This window comes from Scophthalmus maximus, chromosome 16, assembly GCF_022379125.1.
Source record: "Scophthalmus maximus strain ysfricsl-2021 chromosome 16, ASM2237912v1, whole genome shotgun sequence".
Lineage (NCBI taxonomy): Eukaryota > Metazoa > Chordata > Actinopteri > Pleuronectiformes > Scophthalmidae > Scophthalmus > Scophthalmus maximus.
This window is the reverse complement of record NC_061530.1, coordinates 21,015,001-21,035,000: the sequence shown is the minus strand read 5'-3', so window position 1 is coordinate 21,035,000 and position 20,000 is coordinate 21,015,001. Positions and strand designations below refer to the sequence as shown.

Here is a 20,000-nt window from a genome sequence, read left to right as displayed (position 1 = left end):
TGTGGGGGGGCGGGGGTAACAGGGGTCAGAGGGAAGAAGAAGAAGACTTTCGACTTTCAACGCAACTTTATTTATGGCACATATTTAAAAATCCTTAAATAAAACAACCTAAAAAACAACAGCAACTAAACTAAAACTGGTTCAATCCGCTATAATTATGTTAATAATCTGCTCAAGGTTCAGCAGGAGAGAGACGATCTCTTCAAGTTTGACACTTTTAAAGCTTTTTTTAAAAGGACAAAGAAGAGTGAACAACCACAGCTCGGATCTGGACAAAGGGGCGGATGTATTCTGGTGGTCAGTGGAAATAATGAGTCTGACATGTAGGGTGGGGGGTCGACAGGGGCCCCAACAGTAGACGTGGGCCCCGGGGCCCCTCAGGAGCAGAACGCAGCCCTGTTGGACTCCAGGGTGAGAACAGACGAACATGGTGAGGAATTTATTCACTGCTCGTGGTGATGTGCGGTCGGGACGAGTTGTTGGACAGATATTAACGACTCTTGTTTCTTCAGGTGGGACGTTTCCCTCCGGAGCGTCGTGGACCCTCACAGCCGAGTCCTTCAGCGAGCAGGAATCCTGTGGCTTGGACCGACGCTCACAAATGCTCCGAGTGGTCCAGGGGGAAAAGTCCCGGCCAGCGGTGGTGTGAGATTCCAGTCGGTTCACACCCTCCCACACGACGTCCCGGGACCGAGCCAAACACCACTGGACCAATCCCTCCGAGGCCTCGGGTCACGTCCACAGGAAGTAACGGAGTACATTTACTCAAATACTGAACCCACTGTACTGGAGTTATTCTATATTATGCTTCTTTGTAAATCTACTGCACCAAACCTCAGAGAAATATATCTGACAGATTAATTTTACACAGTGAACATATGAAGTTTAAAACATCTGTATTGTTGTAAATCAAACGACTCAACTGTAAAAACAACTGAAACATAATTGAACATGATTGGGACGAGGAAACATCACCAACGTTAAACCGACTTCTGTTTCTATCACTTCCTGAAGTTAGCATGCTAACAGCTAGCCGCGGCCCGTCTGCTGCTCAGAGGTCGGATCCTCATCTCTGAAAGTATATTTTATTGATACTTACGTACTTTAACTTAAAGCTAGTGTACTTAAAGTACTTGTCACAGAAATTGAACATATTGTCCATAACTGTTCATATAAGAGTTAAATATAGTTCCATGAGGTGGACCGACCTCGTGTGAGTCTCCATGTTTCTACGTCCTGTTGAATACAGTTGTTGAACTAAACATCCAGAATACGTCGCGTTCACGTTGAATTTTCAGACGGACGGAAACAGGAACTGGAATCAGAGGTGCGACACCATTAAGTGTCCCCTGTCGGTCGCTCAGTTGGTTGCAGTTTGCAACTTTACCACCGGATGCCGCCAGAAAATTACACACTGGGGCTTTAACGTAGATTAAGAATTATAACTTACCTGGACTCTGAGATGAAGCTCCACAGTCTTCTTGTAAATAAAGTTTTATTAACGACGTCTCAGGTGCGTTCTCTGTTGGTTGGGCCTCAGGGGGGGAGGAGCTTAGATCACCTGGGCCCTCGCTGAGATGTTAACAGCATCAGATCAGACAGAAGTAAAATAAAATCATCATTTACTTTAAAAGGTTCAATAACCAACTTTACAACACGGACGATTTTTGAACTTGTCAAATGTTATCTATCGCCTGTAGCCAAAAAGGGGCTAGCCTAGCTTAGCATAAAGACTGGAGGAGGACTTGACAGAGGGAACGTCATGAAACCACAAACACACTTTTCCACTTTTCTGTCGTTGCATCAACTGAACAAATAGACGCAACATGTCGAGATGCTGAGCTGAAGATATGTCCTCGTCACGTTTCACAACTTACTATAAAAATATTATCGTGATATTAAAAGAAAATTTGAAATAATTATTCAGTCAAGTGTTTGTTTTTTTGGTCAAACAATGAACATGATGTCCATATTTCACTCATTAAATATCGTGGTCATCGTCCTCACTGTTACATCACGACAACTTTAATTCATATATTACATATTGGTCTTTGGACAGAGTCTCTATGCTAAGCTAGGCTAACCACCTGCGGACAAACATATTCACCAGCTGTGGAAATGAAGAGGCGGCTGCAGCGTAGACGTAATATTTGAATATTTTAATGAGCGAAGCTGAAGGTCTTTACATGAGTGATGGATCTGTTTCATTCACACAACAACAGAACCATGAACCGGACCTTGACCGTCGCTGGTGAGAGAAGCTGCCACAGTTAGTGAGTTAATGCCCCTTTGCGTCACATATTCAATTAGCTTGTATTCCATAATAATCATCTGAAACATTAAAAACATACTTTTGTTAAATAGCGTGCAGACGTGGGAGGAGCCTGTGCAGCGGCCGGACTCACCGACACAACATCAACACATCTGCTGCACTTTTTGGTGTATCGGTAGAAAAGAGCAGGAAACACAGGACGGGAACCGAACAACGGCACAAACACGACTGAGGTCAGTCCGAGGGGCAAAGTGCAGACTGTTTTGAACAGTTTCCTGACCCCTCCCCCTGACCTACGACCCCTGACATCATCACGACGAAGCTTCATTCCAAAACAAAACAAAAACCACAGCTACGAACTACGTCATGCCAACGATATACAGCTCATCAACATTCCAGGTGAAAGGTCACAGGTTTTCAATCCGCAGATACAAAAATACTTTTGTAATGTTTTTAAGGTTTCTCGTGTTTCAGACCTCGGGGAACAAAATACTTCAAACTTCACACTGACCACAAGTTAATCGACCACGTTGAGACTCGACGAGCAGCTGAAAAGAATCACCACAGAGAGGAAACTGTACATTCACTTCAAGTAGAGGAGAATCGAACAGGCGGGAGCAGGAAACGATTCAATTCAAGAGTTTGAGAGACTTCAAACCAAAAGCTGGACGTGCGGAGCCGAGTGCAGAGTTCCCGTCCAGAGAAGCAGAAGCTCGGGGGTTTTTCTTCGTTGCATCGATTATTTCTTTGTAACAGTCGACGTCTGGGGTTCTGAGGCTTGGGGGAGTTGAACCAGCAACTTTAGTTTTGGTTTTACAATCTTAGGGAGTCACGCTCCAGGTCGTGAGTCGACCCTCTTCTGTTCGACAGGATTGCGGCGTCTCAGCGTTGATGTTGGCGACGCTGCAGGAGACCAAGAACCTCCAGAGGAACTCGGAACTCAAACCTGGAGTAAAACTTCCTGAAGGATCAGGAACTGGTTGGAGGTTAGAACCAGTGTCCCTGTGATATTGGTTCTGCTCCTCGGTGAGTTCCTGAGAAAAGCTCCTGTTGGTCCTCGGCCGTTTCAAGTTCCACTTGACCTCGTCTCCAGTTCCATTGAGCTTTTCAGGAGGAACGTTCATAATATCGTCCAGAACATTCCAGCAAGTTTGGGTTTTACGAGGGAACAGATTTTGAGGACTGAGGGGACAAAGACGAGTGAAGCCCTGACCGGAGGTGCCGGTCCGATCCCTCTACAGCGTGCTGCTCAGTATCTCTGACACCTGGGCGTTGGTCTGGTCGTCTGAGTCCACATCCTGGGCGGCGGCTCCTTCTGGCTCCTCCCCATCCCCTCCAGACTCTTTCCGGGCCACGACCACCGACACGCAGGCGGCCGCCCCCCTCTCTGTCATCTCCCCGCCAGGCTCCTCCCCCTCCTCCCAGCCCGTCTCGTGACCCAGGGGCTCCACAAAGATCCTTCGGACGTGGGGCCGGGGCTCCCGCTGCCGGCCCTTCCGGCTCTCCAGGACACATGAGGCGTGACTGACGTAGGTGGCGCCCTGTGGGGCGGGCGGGTCCCCGGGCAGGGGCGGGTCCAGATCGAGCTGCTTGGTGTAGACGCCCTCAGACAAAGATCCGGTGTGGCTCTCCCCCCTGTGGCCCCTCAGCCAGCGCTGGGGCCCGCTGAAGTACTGGCCCCTGTGACTCCTGGAGAGCAGTTTGCGCTTGGCGGGGGGGTTGGCGAGGGCCCTCGAGGGGGTGACGTCCTCCTGGTGACCCTTGGACACGGAGAGGCCCTCCAGAGTCTTGGTGGTGTTGGACAGAGCCGGGGAGAGTGGGAGGGACAGAGGGAGGGTCGGAGAGGTGGGGAGGGTCCTGCAGAGGGAGGGAGATCGAGGCAAACCGGAGGTAGAGAGAGGGAGGTCTTTGGATAAGGAGGGGGAGTGGGGGAGGAGGGGTGAGGAGAGGGGGAGGTCTTTGGATAAGGAGGGGGAGTGGGGGAGGAGGGGTGAGGAGAGGGGGAGGTCTTTGGATAAGGAGGGGGAGTGGGGGAGGAGGGGTGAGGAGAGGGGGAGGTCTTTGGATAAGGAGGGGGAGTGGGGGAGGAGGGGTGAGGAGAGGGGGAGGTCTTTGGGCGGGTAGATGCTGTACCTGCAGAGAGAGAGAGAGAGAGGAGATGAACACATGAACAACATGGACACAGAAGATCAGGTGATCACACAGGTGATCCATCCCACCTGAGCTCGTGGATCTGGAGCACGTCAGGGGCGCTGCCGCCCAGCGAGTGCACGGCCTGCTGGGACAGGTCCTGGGCCGGAGAGTAGAGCAGGTCCAGCTCGCGGGGGCTAAGGGCGTCGCTGGAGTCGTAGTCGCTATCCGTCGGCAGAAAAACCTCGGAGGACCCGTCTTCGTCGGAGCCGGGAAGAGAGTCTGAGGGCGGAGTTTAAATCGTCACGTTACATTTGATTTGTATCGAACTTAAGTCCGAGCTGCGGGGCGGCGACCTACCGCTGACAGCTTTCCTCCGGCGCAGTTCAGGCGAGGGCGAAGGCGTGGGCAGGTAGTCCATGGTCGAGGAGGTGGAGTCCGTCTTCTGCTGGTCGGAGTTGCTCTCGGGGGCGTTGGCGTCCACCAGGCAGGTGATCGGCACGCCGCCGTGAGGCTGCTTGTAGCGAGCGTACTGCAGCGCGTCGGTGATCCAGCGGAGGTCGCGACGCATCTCGTCCAGTTGCTGCAGAAGCACAAAGAAGGAATCATATCAGAGTGGACCAATGAGGAGACGACGTTCAACAGAAACATTTCATCACGGTTTTCCTTTGACACCACTTGCTGCTCGTCTCCATGAACTGACTCATATTCATATCACAGCAGTGGAAGACGATTTTCTGAAGTTGCAATTAAAATGTGCGACGTCGCTTTTTTTCTAACTGTTACTGCTCAAAATCATCTTCAGGGTTTGGACCAAAGTTCACATTAAAGAAGTTCTTTGGATTCATCAGAGCTTCTAGTTTCTCTGTCACTGGATCTGAAGATGAACCTTTATTAAATATAAAATCATGATGACATCAGAGATTTGTTCTAAATCAGTTCAGTGGGGAAAAGTAGATGTCACAATTTTCCACAACTTTTTGCACATAAGTGTCAGTCAGTGTGTGTCTGTCACACACACTGACTGACAGCAGGATGACTCGGCCGGAAGGAGTGCCGAGGCTGTGGAGAGAAAAACCTGGAGGAGATTCCTGCTCGTCACAGAGACGCTGAACGTTATATAAAGACGATCACTGACGTTATACAAAGACGATCACTGACTGTATATAAAACTAGTATGTAGTTATGAACCCACTCGTATCAGAAGTTAATGATCGTGTCCTCGTGTCGTGAGGGTTAAGGGTTTGTTGTCGTGAAGAAGTTCAGCAGATGATTTTCCTCCATCGACATGTGGCAAGTCAAAACATACTGTCCAATTAGATGCCATCACGTCATCTTCTCACTCACTCACTCTCACACACACACAGTATTATTTTTCCCCCGACCCCTCTGAGTCATTTGTGGTCGGGGGCCACTTTTTCCGAGCTTTAAAATCACAGACAGAAAGCGAGACAGCTGGTTACACACACACACACACACACACACACACACACACACACACACACACACACACACACACACACACACACACACACACACACACACACACACACACACACACACACACACACACACACACACACACACACTCCTGTGGAATTGTGGTCGGTGTGCATTAACGTTGGCGGCGAGTTCTTCACAGAGAAAATCGGAGATGGTTAAACTTTCAGACGTTTGGAATTTTACTTCTTCTGCAGCAGAAAAACAGCTGACGCACGCACGCACGCACGCACGCACGCACGCACGCGCACACACACACACACACACACACACACACACACACCATGATTTTTAGGAATCATTTTTTCAGACGGTTCTGAAATGAAACGACAGTGAAGACGAGACAAGCTCTGATTGGACCGACCGTCGCTGCTGTAATCGGCTGATCGGGATCTGCTGATGTCACAGCCGCAGTCCGTCCTCGTCCGGGCTGGTGAGAAATGCATGCTGGGATAATTTCTCTTGCAGGACGACGGTTGGCTTCTCACCTGGATGTAGTCCAGTATGAGCTGATGTGTCTGTTTGGCTGTGGCCACCTCGCCGTCGCTGATGGCCTCCCGCAGTGCCTGCTGGGTAATGAGGGCGTCCAGGTCCAGGACGGAGGACAGGCGGCAGCACAGACTGATGAACTTCTCTCTGTAGGTGCAGAAGTGAACTGGAGAGAGAAAGAGAAACACCGAGGTGAGACGAGAGAGAGTTCGCCGTGAGTCACGTGATCACGCAGGAAACAGCGGCTCCTCATTGGTCGATGCTAGATCGTGTTCAGGTGAAAGTTTCTGCTGATTTTAGGTCGAACAGTTTGACTCGGCTGCTCGGGAGGTCGGAGGGTGAACAAAGGGAGAGTGTTATGCAGTGTGTGTGTGTGTGTGTGTTTTTGTTATTGACACGTGTGTGTGTGTGTGTGTGTGTGTGTGGTGGGGGCGTCCTGCTGGAGCCTGCAGACTGATTTAGTGCCTCTCTCTGAGACGTGTGTGTGTGATAGTAACACAGCTCAGTCTGTTCACACAAACACACACACGTCGTAAAGAAACTTCATAGAGAAAAAAACACATTTTACCAACTGAACGATCAATCGATTGATCACAGCGACGTCTCATCGCTTCATGAAGACATTTTGTTCGCCACCAGTCTACGGTCTAAAGCTAAAGATAAAAAGACGGAGTGTGTGTATATCTGTGTGCTGTGTGTGTGTGTGTGGTTACCCAGTTCGAACATCTGCAGGGGGAGGTGCAGGAACCCTGACAGCGGGGTGAAGGGGTTGGACTGACCGGGGGCGGAGCAAACTTCATCGGCCGCTGGCAGCAGCAGCAGGAAGGAGACGCCGTGACCGAGCTCCACCACCTCGTGACTGTAGAGACGGAAGTGACGGGCCTGCGCACGCACACACAGACACACAGACACACACACACAGACACACACACACACACACACACGGTTACAGTTACAGTTGTACAGTGTACAGTCACCATGGTTACAGGTGTGAGTCACGGACCTGGTGCAGAGGTAGGTTGATGTGCTTCAGCAGGGCCTTGATCGCCGTCTGCAGCTCGTAGAACAGTAAGGGGGCGTGGCTCTCTGCCCTGGGTCCGCCCCCCTCGCCCTCCTCCCTGGTGACGTCCGACAGCTTCTGGATCCAGTCCCACTCGTCCCTGAACGCAACACACACACACACACATTCAACACAACTCCACCTATCGTACTTAACCACAAACCACGGCAGCATTAGCATTAGGTGCCTCTATCCGTCAGTTAGTCGGACGCAGCTTCAGAGAGACCTGAACTATAATAATGGCTGACATATGGCTGTGTGTATGTATGTACGTGTGTGTGCGTAACGCACCTGGACACGTTGGCGTTCTCTCGTACGCGGGTGTGACAGAGCATGTTAGGGCTCCGCTGCGACACCACGACTCTGATCTGGTCCACAGAGCTGCTGAGCTTCAGGAAGCCCAGATAGAGACCTGGAGCCAGACGGTGAGAGCTGCGCCGCTGGAACGCCAACATGTCCTGAGGGTCAGGGACAGGAAGTGACAGGAAGGGACGGAAGTGACAGAGACAGACAGAAAGTGTTTCTTCCCTGAACCTGACGACAATAGAAAACAGTGAAATCAGGCATCAAGCTCTTTGGGGTCAGAGGTCAGAGGACCTTCCTCACCTGGATGGTGATGATGAGGATGTCGAGCGCGTACGGCTCCTCGGGCGTCGACAGCGACTTCCTCTGGCTCTGCAGCTTCGTCACCTGCAGCCACTTCCCGCTGAGCAGCGAGTGCTGACTCTCCACGTCTCGGATCGCCACAAGCAGCACGTTGCCGTGGCGATCCTTGATGGGCTCGTAGTGGACGCGGCCCAGGTTGTGGGTCCCCAGGAGGTTCTGCAGGTGAACATGGTCCATTACATCATTATCATCATCATCGGTAGAAACGTGGTTTGGTTCAACTTTTCATTATGAAGTAAATGTGACGACTGTAGAAGAATGTGTGAATGGATTTGGTCTGACTCTGGGTTTAGACAGGGTTGTCTGGATTAGGTCTGGATTAGGTCTGGAATGAGTCTTGATGTGATCTTGTTTTAGTCCGGATTTAGTCTTAGATTTAATTTTACAATGGATTTGAGTCTGGATTAAGTCTGGATTTAGTCTGACTCTGGATTAAATCTGGATTAAGTGTGACTGCAGAATAAAGAGACAGTTTCAGTGTTTTTTCTCTGTGAGTTGAATTCATTCAGTTTGTTTGGTTGAACTGGATCAAGTCGGTTTCTGGCGTCCTGACCTGCATCTGTCCGGCGGCGGTGAGCATCTTGTGTCGGGCCTGCAGGGTGGAGGAGGACGACATGGACACCGACATGCTCTGCCTCAGCCACCGGACGTCCTCCCACAGACAGGACAGCTGCAGAGACACAGACAGTCAACAGACAGTCAACAGACAGTCAACAAACAGTCACTACAGACCTTCAGACTCTGCGGTGCGTTCAGGTACGTAGGCCTCTAATGGTCGTGGTCTTAATTTAGCCGTCACGCGGCTCCGACCTTTTTCCGGCAGAGGACGAGGCGGAAGTTTACAAACGTAACCAGGAGGAAGTGACGGTTGGAGAGAATCAACCTGACCACCACTCAAAGAGTTCCCATCATGCTCAGGGTTATGTTGTTGCCATGGAGACACTGGCCTCCGATGGAGAGCAGCAGCTGGAAACATTGAGACTGAAAAAAATAATTTGAAACAACCAGAGCTCCCAGCCGCTGACATCATGAACTTCATCAGTCAGATTTGTAAAGTTCAGTGAGTCGCACCGGCGCCCCACCGGAGGCTGGAGTCCTCCTGCAGCGGCCATGGGTTTGACTCCGACCCTGGCCATTTGCTGAATGTCCTCCCCACTCTCTCCGCCTTTCCTGTAATTACTGTCCACTATCAATAAAGCATAAACAGTGCCCCAGAAAATATCTTAAAAAAAAAAAAAAAGATTTGTAAAACGGCTCCAGACAAACTGTTTTCAACGTGTCCGCTCGGCGGCGGTGGCGTGACGTACCTTGGTGAACCACAGGAAGTCCTGCGTGAGGGAGCTGCTGTACGAGTCGTCCACCTCCACGATGGGGATCTGGTCCTCAGCCGTCACCAGCAAACGGTCCTTCTGGTAGAAGACGACCGCCAGGTAGATCCCCCTGCAGCCACAAGAGACCAGCACTCACATCATATTGGATATAAAACATGGTTATGTTTTAAGTCCAGTTCTATATATTAAAGTTCATGGTTAAACTAACCCGCTATCGGAAATGTTTTACTTGCTAAAATCAGTTTGGTCGTCGGCCGTGTTCTCGTATTAACGTCAGTTCTTTGAAACTTCTGGACGTATTTTCCTCTTGCTCGATCTGCAGTCGTGCAGCAGCTTGTGACTCTTTAGTGAAGACGCATCATTAACATGACGACACTGTCAATTTGTGGATATAAAAGTAATTTCAGGATAATTTCCTTTTAATCGACGAGGAGAAGAAACAATGTCGTCTGATGCTGGTTACTGAGAAAACAAAACTGTAGAAGTGACCAAGCTGAAAACTTTTGTCCACAGTGATTTAATATGTTTTGGTTTATGTTCATGTTTATGTTTATGTTAAGGTTCGGGTTTAGGTTTAACTGAACAGCAGCAGCTGAACGAACCTTTTCAGTGTTTTCACAAACTTGTTGGAGGAGTTGAAGAGATGCTTGAGGCTCCTGGAGACCGACTGCTTCCTGCTCGTGTTTTGCAACTTGGACGAGTCTGAGATGGCAGGAGAAGAAGAAGAAGAAGATTTAACGTTTGATTAATAACTGAATCATCAGTCGCCTGAACAACAATGTTTCTTCACTTCAGACTTGGTTGATTTGTCCTGTGAGGTCACCGGGGTCGTGTTATCTCATCTCTCTCTCTGTCTTCAGTCCCGTGACGACGGCGTCCGGCTGCTCAGCGATGCCAATCTCCAGACCACAGCGCCCTTCTTACCTCGGATAATTAGGCGTCACATAATAATCATCCTGTAAACAGACGCCGACAAATACGAGGCCGAGCCGCTTGACTGCTTGGACACGGACGACCGCCGCCATTCTGCCGCCGACAGACAGACGACGTGACGGGGGGGCGACATGCAGGATCAATCTGAACTTTGACATGTTTCTCAGTTTTTCATGTGAGATAAATTAACAGACTTTTTATTACTTGAATTAAAACAGAGCTGTTTTCAACTTCCTTTTTAATTTGACCTTAAATAAAAAAACACAATAGTTAGAATATTCAGAGAGTCGAGGCCTCGTGATGACGTCATCACGTCACGTTCAGTCGGACACGTGTTGAAAACGTGAGGTGGCGCCAGAGAGGAGAGAAACATGGAGTTCATGTGAAAGTGTGAGGTGACGTCTGATGAAGACACATCTTCATCATCGTCGTCGTCACCGTCAGAGACGCTGTTCTGCTTCTTTTCTTCTCTGATAATCGATCAGCTGTTTCTCTACAGTGAAGTCTCGCTGCCGCACTCAGAGTCTGAAATGCCCGAACACTGGGACCGAGTGTTTTCAACACACACACATACACACTCACACACTCTCTCACACGCTCTCACACGCTCTCACACACACACACACACACACACACACACACACACACACACACACACACACACACACACACACACACACACACACACACACACACACACACACACACACACACACACACACACACACACACGCACACGCACGCATGCACACGCACACACGCGCTCTACACACACACACACACACACGGCTCTCACACACACACGCTCTCACACACACACACACACACACGCTCTCACACACACACGCTCTCACACACACACACGCTCACACACACGCTCTCACACACACGCGCGCTCTCACACACACGTGCTCACACACACACACACACTCTCACACACGCGCTCTCTCACACACACACACACACACACACACACACACACACACACACGCGCTCGCTCGCTCTCACACACACACACGCGCTCTCACACACACACACACACGCGCGCTCTCACAAACACACGCGCTCTCACACGCACACGCGCTCTCACACACACACAGGAGGTGTTATTCCAGCAGCAGGTTGCTGCCCACCAGCTCTGCGCTTGTAAACAGTCTCTGTGTGTCCGAGCGCCGGAGGCTAACTGGGTTTGACAAGTGGATAATATGACAAGAGCTCGCCGGCTCGCCGCTCAGCGCCGCACGTCACTCTGAGTAAATAAAGAAATGAGTTTAGTTTGGAGCTGAAAACATGATTGGAGTTGATTAATGAGGCCACGTCTGACGAGGGGGCGGGGCCAGTCTGAACTGCTCCTGTGTTCTGACACAACGTGTCGTCAGCTGATACATTAATGCAGGAGTCTACAGGACCTGTAGGTCCTGAGTCTACAGGTCCTGAGTCTACAGAACTCCTGAGTCTACAGGACCTGTAGGTCCTGAGTCTACAGGTCCTGAGTCTACAGGACCTGAGTCTACAGGACCTGAGTCTATAGGTCCTGAGTCTACAGGACCTGTAGGTCCTTAGTCTACAGGTCCTGAGTCTACAGAATCTGTAGGTCCTTAGTCTACAGGTCCTGAGTCTACAGGTGCTGTAGGTCCTGAGTCTACAGGTCCTGAGTCTATAGGTCCTGAGTCTACAGAACCTGTAGGTCCTTAGTCTACAGGTCCTGAGTCTACAGAATCTGTAGGTCCTTAGTCTACATGTCCTGAGTCTACAGGTCCTGAGTCTATAGGACCTGTAGGTCCTTAGTCTACAGGTCCTGTGGTCCTTAGTCTACAGGTCCTGAGTCTACAGGACCTGTAGGTCCTGGGTCTACAGAATCTGTAGGTCCTTAGTCTACATGTCCTGAGTCTACAGGTCCTGTAGGTCCTGAGTCTACAGGTCCTGAGTCTATAGGACCTGTAGGTCCTTAGTCTACAGGTCCTGTGGTCCTTAGTCTACAGGTCCTGAGTCTACAGGACCTGTAGGTCCTGGGTCTACAGAATCTGTAGGTCCTTAGTCTACATGTCCTGAGTCTACAGGTCCTGTAGGTCCTGAGTCTACAGGTCCTGAGTCTATAGGACCTGTAGGTCCTTAGTCTACAGGTCCTGTGGTCCTTAGTCTACAGGTCCTGAGTCTACAGGACATCACCTGAGGCCATTTATCTCCACACAGCTCCCCCTGCAGACACTAAACACAGTAATTCTCCTGGACAAACCTGAAAAACACCTGGACACACCTGGAAACACCTGAGACACACCTGGAAACACCTGGACACACCTGAGACACACCTGAGACACACCTGGAAACACCTGAGACACACCTGGACACACCTGAGACACACCTGGACACACCTGAGACACACCTGGACACACCTGGAAACACCTGAGACACACCTGGACACACCTGGAAACACCTGGACACACCTGAGACACACCTGAGACACACCTGGACACACCTGGACACACCTGGACACACCTGGTGCAGATCAGTGACTCACCTCCGCAGCAGTAGTGTGTGTGCGTGGCCCGGACCTGCTGCAGCAGACGCTCCATGGCCTCGATGTGTCCTCGCCTCCGGGGCTCTCGGCCGTCACTCTCCCTCCAATCTGAGCAGCCAATCAGAGGGCAGACAGTGAGACGTTATGTCGGAAGTTGGGCTCGGGCCTGGGGGCGTGGTTACAGTTTAATGGTCAAGTGTTTGTAGAGTAACGTCATGCAGCATACAACATTAGTTTATATGATCCTAATATTTCTGTTGATAATGAACTTATCCATAATGAATCAGAGAAAATATATAAATTTTCTTTTTTCTCAGCAGCTGTTGAAAGAACATTTTTGTACTGAACTCTCTGTCCCTCCGTCCTTCTGCCTCAATAACACACACACACACACACACACACACACACACACACACACACACACACACACACACACACACACACACACACACACACACACACACACACACACACACACACACACACACACACACACACACACACACACACACACACACACACACAGCTCAAGGACAAGAAGAGTCGTGACGGCGAGGTGAAACCGACGACAACAACCAAAGCACAAGCAGTTAACTACTCGTTACGATGACAACCAGCAGTCAGTCTGACGGTCAATGTTTTCTCTCCACAGCGCCATCTACTGGCCAGACATACGTCTCAGGACCAGACGGACAACGAAGACCCTTGACTTATAGTCTTGAAATTACGCTCAGTTAAATCCTCTGTCTGTCTCTCTGACCTTCGACCTGCGACCCCTGAGATGATGAAAGTCAAGGACTCTGGAGGTGGAGTCGATTAATGCAAGAAGAAGAAAACATATTTGTAATCTAACGAGGCGCTGACGGATTTAAATCTGTAGCCTGGACTCTGAAGTCGTGACCTGCTACAGAGAAAAGAAGAAGAAGGAGAAGAAGAAGAACTTACTGGACGGAGCTGCAGATGGAGGGAGGGAGGAGGCGTGCGGACCCCAGCCCTTCATGTTATAGGCCGACACTCTGACGTAGTAGAGTCGACCCTGAGAGGAAAAAAGACGACGGCTTTTTATTGTTGTTTGTGTCTTTGTGGTTGTGTTGTTGTTGTTGTTGTTGTTGTTGTTGTTACCGTGCTCAGGCTGCTGATGGTGAACTTCAGGTTCTGCAGATTATCCAACACCATCTCTCCAGCGAGCAGCGAGAAATCCTTCAGACAACTCCACTCCACTGCTCGCACGCGCACGCACGCACGCACGCGCACACGCACACACACACACACACACACACACACACACACACACACACACACACACACACACACACACACAAACACACACACACACACACACACACACAGATTCAGATTATAATCCATCTGTCCAGCAGCAGCTCTGTGGTCAGGCGTGTTGTTACCTCTGTATTTCGTCACCACCGCGGAGTTGAGACACTGCGGCTCCTGAAACGTGACGGTCAGCGTGGTGCAACTGCTCACGCTCAGACGAACCATGGACGGGGCCTCCGGGGCACCTGAGCAGGGGCACGGAGGCGGAGAGAGAGAGAGAGGTGTCAACAAGTGCTCTCCCTTTCTTTACCTTCATATCAATTTTTTTGTGTTTGAGATAAGATCATTTTTCTCTGAATCTGAATCTGAAACTGAGGCCGGGGCTTAGTCCAAACAGACGCTTCTGGTGAATGAGTGAATGTGACCTTCAGGAGAATCAGAGGTCACACAGTCTCAGTTCATCTGCAGCGTTGTGAGATTCAGTCGGAGCAGGAAACAGATGCGTCTCCATGGCGACTCACATGCGTGCTCGAAGCCCGTCCTCATGCGCTTGTACAGTTTGCTCCTCCACTCCCAGGCCCTCAGCTGCTTGTCCTTGTGAAAGGCCTCCAGCGACAGACCGTCCCGCTGAGCCTGCGCCGCCAGGTCGGCAGCCCGCCGCTCCGCCTCCACCACCAGAGAGCTGAGGTAGGCGTCCCGACTGTCCACGCTCACAACTGCAACACACACACACACACACACACACACACACACACACACACACACACACACACACACACACACACACACACACACACACACACACACACACACACACACACACACACACACACACACACACACACACACACAAAAAGAGCCACAGTTACAGCAGCACCATCACCTTTGTATTTAAAAACTTCTCCTGGTTACATTTGTCTTCTTAGATGTTTCAGACTCAATCCAGAGTTAATCCAGATTGAATCTGTCCCTGTTGATTCTGACAGATTCTACGGGACGTTGAGGAGGACAGACTGAAACGGACCCGACTGCTAAAGGTTCAGGTTTCACCCACTGAGCTTCTGAGAGTCGATTCTGTTACTGAAAGAAATGAGTAGACGCATCAGAGGCCAAGGACGACCGAGAACACGGGGACAGAAAGAAAGAATCGTGTGACGGGCGTGAAGGAAACATCACGGAGACTGTATATAAAGATGATCAGAGACTGTATATAAAGATGATCAGTGACTGTATATAAAGATGATCAGAGACTGTATATAAAGATGATCAGAGACTGTATATAAAGATGATCAGAGACTGTATATAAAGATGATCAGTGACTGTATATAAAGATGATCAGAGACTGTATATAAAGACGGTCAGTGACTGTATATAAAGACGGTCAGTGACTGTATATAAAGACGGTCAGTGACTGTATATAAAGATGATCACTGACTGTATATAAAGACGGTCAGTGACTGTATATAAAGACGATCACTGACTGTATATAAAGACGATCACTGACTGTATATAAACTGACTGTATTTAAAGACGATCACTGACTGTATATAAAGACGGTCAGTGACTGTATATAAACTGACTGTATATAAAGACGATCACTGACTGTATATAAAGACGATCACTGACTGTATATAAACTGACTGTATATAAAGACGATCACTGACTGTATATAAAGACGATCACTGACTGTATATAAAGACGGTCAGTGACTGTATATAAAGACGATCACTGACTGTATATGAAGACGATCACTGTATATAAAGACGATCACTGACTGTATATAAAGACGATCAGAGACTGTATATAAAGACGATCAGAGACTGAATATAAAGACGATCACTGACTGTATATAAAGACGATCAGAGACTGTATATAAAGACGATCATTGACTGTATATAAAGACGATCACTGACTGAATATAAAGACGATCAGAGACTGTATATAAAGACGATCACTGACTGTATATAAAGACGATCAGTGACTGTATATAAAGACGATCACTGACTGTATATAAAGACGATCACTGACTGTATATAAACTGACTGTATTTAAAGACGATCACTGACTGTATATAAAGACGGTCAGTGACTGTATATAAACTGACTGTATATAAAGACGATCACTGACTGTATATAAAGACGATCACTGACTGTATATAAACTGACTGTATATAAAGACGATCACTGACTGTATATAAAGACGATCACTGACTGTATATAAAGACGGTCAGTGACTGTATATAAAGACGATCACTGACTGTATATGAAGACGATCACTGTATATAAAGACGATCACTGACTGTATATAAAGACGATCAGAGACTGTATATAAAGACGATCAGAGACTGAATATAAAGACGATCACTGACTGTATATAAAGACGATCAGAGACTGTATATAAAGACGATCATTGACTGTATATAAAGACGATCACTGACTGAATATAAAGACGATCAGAGACTGTATATAAAGACGATCACTGACTGTATATAAAGACGATCACTGACTTTATATAAAGACGATCAGAGACTGTATATAAAGACGATCACTGACTGTATATAAAGACGATCACTGACTTTATATAAAGACGATCAGAGACTGTATATAAAGACGATCACTGACTGTATATAAAGACGATCACTGACTGTATATAAAGACGATCAGAGACTGTATATAAAGATGATCACTGACTGTATATAAAGACGATCATTGACTGTATATAAAGACGATCACTGACTTTATATAAAGACGATCAGAGACTGTATATAAAGACGATCACTGACTGTATATAAAGACGATCACTGACTGTATATAAAGACGATCACTGACTTTATATAATGACGATCAGAGACTGTATATAAAGACGGTCACCGACTGTATATAATGACAATCAGTGACTGTATATGAAGACGATCACTGACTGTATATGAAGACGATCACTGACTGTATATAATGACAATCAGTGACTGTATATAAAGACGATCAGAGACTGTATATAAAGACGATCACTGACTTTATATAAAGAAGATCACTGACTGTATATAAAGACGATCACTGACTTTATATAATGACGATCAGAGACTGTATATAAAGACGGTCACCGACTGTATATAATGACAATCAGTGACTGTATATGAAGACGATCACTGACTGTATATGAAGACGATCACTGACTGTATATAAAGACGATCAGTGACTGTATATAAAGAGTACATATATTCAAACATCCCGATTTCATTCTATTCTTGTTTTAAATTAATTTGAGAGTTTGAAACAAGCTCAGTCTCCATCTCACACACACACACACACACACACACACACACACACACACACACACACACACACACACACACACACACACACACACACACACACACACACACACACACACACACACACACACACACACACACACCCACACACACACACACACACACAAAGCTGTCAGGCGGACTGATTTACTTGGCACTTGAGGAATGACATAAACAGAGAGCAGCGGCCTCAGGAGGGAAAACAGCAGCAGTGTTTACTCTGTGTTTGTTTACAGGGATTGTACGGCCGCCCAGAGAGGAGGGCGCTCGCCGCCGCCGCGCCGCACAATAAATCACTTAGCTGTAATTGCCCCGGCGTTACACGCATCATTGGAAAAGTCAAACCATTAAACAACAGACCTTGTTAAAGCTGTTCATTGGGGAGTCACGCAGGAGGAAGGGCTCGCTGTAAAGTTGCCAGTGTTTCTCACTCTCTCACACACACACACACACACACACACACACACACACACACACACACACACACACACACACACACACACACACACACACAAATAAATTACTAATTGGGGTTTTCAGGAGTAAGGTAAGAACCACCTGTCTTTGGAGGGTTTATGGACGACAACAGGGAGACTGATGGAGGGAAAACTGTGTGTATGTGTGTGTGTGGGCAGGGGGTCGGGGGGATAGCGGGCCCATTCAGGTCCGGGTAGAGGAGACCCAGACTGGGCAGCAGACACAAACACAGGCCCTGTCTGAGCCAAGGCATCAGTCAGGCTACAGAGAACACGCGCACGCAGGGGCAGGGGCGCGCGCGCACACACACACACACACACACACACACACACACACACACACACACACACACACACACACACACACACACACACACACACACACACACACACACACACACACACACACACACACACACACAGTATAGACTGTATAGGTTTAGACTTGAACTTTAAATTCTAACGTAAAGTCATTTATTGAAAATAATGTAAAATCTGTTATTTCTTCATCAGCAGCTTTGAACTGTTCCAACTTCTCAGTTATTATTATATTTAGTTATATATATATAACTATATAACTATATATAGTTTTATATATATATATTTATATATTTTCGTTTCCTCCGACAGTGACAGATATTAAAATGTGGCGCAAAAGAGAAAGAAGAGAGGAACCTACGTTGCCGTGGTGATGATTTGTTTTTGAAGTCACTATATTCTTCATATTGACAGGTCATAAAAAGTTGTGGTGTGATGTTCACCTGGACCACAGCAGCGTCGTACTCACAGTGTGGACTCTCCCTGCCGCCGGCCTTCAGCAGCAGCTTGGCGACGGGCGTGTTGTTGGTCATGACGGCGATGTCGAGCGGCGTCAGGCCCTGGCTGTTGGGGGTGTTCAGGTCCAGCTCCTCGGCCGAGAACTGGTAGAGCAGAACCTGCACCGTGTCCAGGTCCTGCTGCTCCACTGCCTCGAAGAGACAGTCGCTGCCCTGCATCGTCTGAGCACAGAACCAGAGCAACGTTCTTTAAGAACGTCTCATGTGAGAACATGTGGATCAGAGACTTTATGTGAACTGAACCATCTACAGCTGTGACAGGAGGAAGGTGTCAACGTTTCATCACGTCACGAGAAGCCACTGAAACACTTCATCCACACATTATGGATCAAAATCTATCTGTATTTAATAACATCACTTGTCAGTTTATCAGTTTATTAAGTGATTCATTCAGTTTAGATCTGATGTGTCTCTCCTTCATCTGACTGGTCTGTAAATGTCAGCATTAACACACACACACACACACACACACACACACACACACACACACACACACACACACACACACACACACACACACACACACACACACACACACACACACACACACACACACACACACACACACAGAGCGGGTGCCCGAGGCGGCGGCTCTGATTGGATAAAGGATGTGGCAGATGAAGGGAGGCAGAGTTCAGCCTGTTAACAGAATCAGTGAAGATCCAAACCAGATGTTTATTGATCCGTGTGTCGGACACCAGCATCCTGACGGGATTTCCCTCAACATCTCACCACAGAGAAGATCTTTGATCCACAATCACTCAGATCACATGGTCACGTTTCTCTATACAGATGCAGCTTTCTGTCGTATACTCATTTTATAAAAGTCTACAGATACAGATGATTATATATTATATAAAGATGATACCTGACTGTATATAAAGACGATCTCTTACTGTATATAAAGACGATCGGTGACATTATATTCAGACGGCTTTTCTTCCTCTCGTTGTATAAAAATAAAGATATCTCAGAACCAGGAGCCTCCATCTTGTGACGTCAGTTGCAGGAGTGATCGTGGAGCGGAGCTCAGACCAAATAATTAGCAGATATTGACAAGATGATATTGTTCTTCATTGGTGATTACTATAAAACACATTTATAAGAGGAAAAGGTTGAAGCTGGGGTTATATATATATATATATATATATATAAGAAAAACATAATTCCTCTCTCTTCCTCCGATGACTCATATCAACACACG

General features: G+C 48.0%; 1 protein-coding gene across 6 annotated transcripts in view; it reads right to left on the bottom strand.

Moving 5' to 3' along the window:
* Positions 1–2,144: 2,144 nt before the first annotated feature.
* Positions 2,145–20,000, bottom strand: part of ankfn1 (ankyrin repeat and fibronectin type III domain containing 1) — a 41,440-nt gene continuing 23,584 nt past the window's right edge. For 5 of the 6 annotated variants that reach the window (XM_035613211.2, XM_047327734.1, XM_047327733.1 and 2 more), the window contains 17 exons: positions 18,748–18,958; positions 14,696–14,890; positions 14,306–14,419; positions 14,022–14,119; positions 13,845–13,935; positions 12,900–13,007; positions 10,051–10,150; positions 9,425–9,557; positions 8,671–8,787; positions 8,058–8,273; positions 7,743–7,909; positions 7,395–7,551; positions 7,105–7,273; positions 6,391–6,557; positions 4,763–4,985; positions 4,492–4,684; positions 2,145–4,129 (listed from right to left, as the gene is read on the bottom strand). In XM_035613211.2, coding sequence (XP_035469104.2) covers positions 3,508–4,129; positions 4,492–4,684; positions 4,763–4,985; positions 6,391–6,557; positions 7,105–7,273; positions 7,395–7,551; positions 7,743–7,909; positions 8,058–8,273; positions 8,671–8,787; positions 9,425–9,557; positions 10,051–10,150; positions 12,900–13,007; positions 13,845–13,935; positions 14,022–14,119; positions 14,306–14,419; positions 14,696–14,890; positions 18,748–18,958 — 3,081 coding nt within the window. In that variant the 3' untranslated portion in view covers positions 2,145–3,507. Of the gene's footprint in view, positions 4,130–4,491; positions 4,685–4,762; positions 4,986–6,266; positions 6,558–7,104; positions 7,274–7,394; positions 7,552–7,742; positions 7,910–8,057; positions 8,274–8,670; positions 8,788–9,424; positions 9,558–10,050; positions 10,151–12,899; positions 13,008–13,844; positions 13,936–14,021; positions 14,120–14,305; positions 14,420–14,695; positions 14,891–18,747; positions 18,959–20,000 lie in introns of those variants that run through there. The other variant, XM_035613212.2, reaches the window with a different exon arrangement.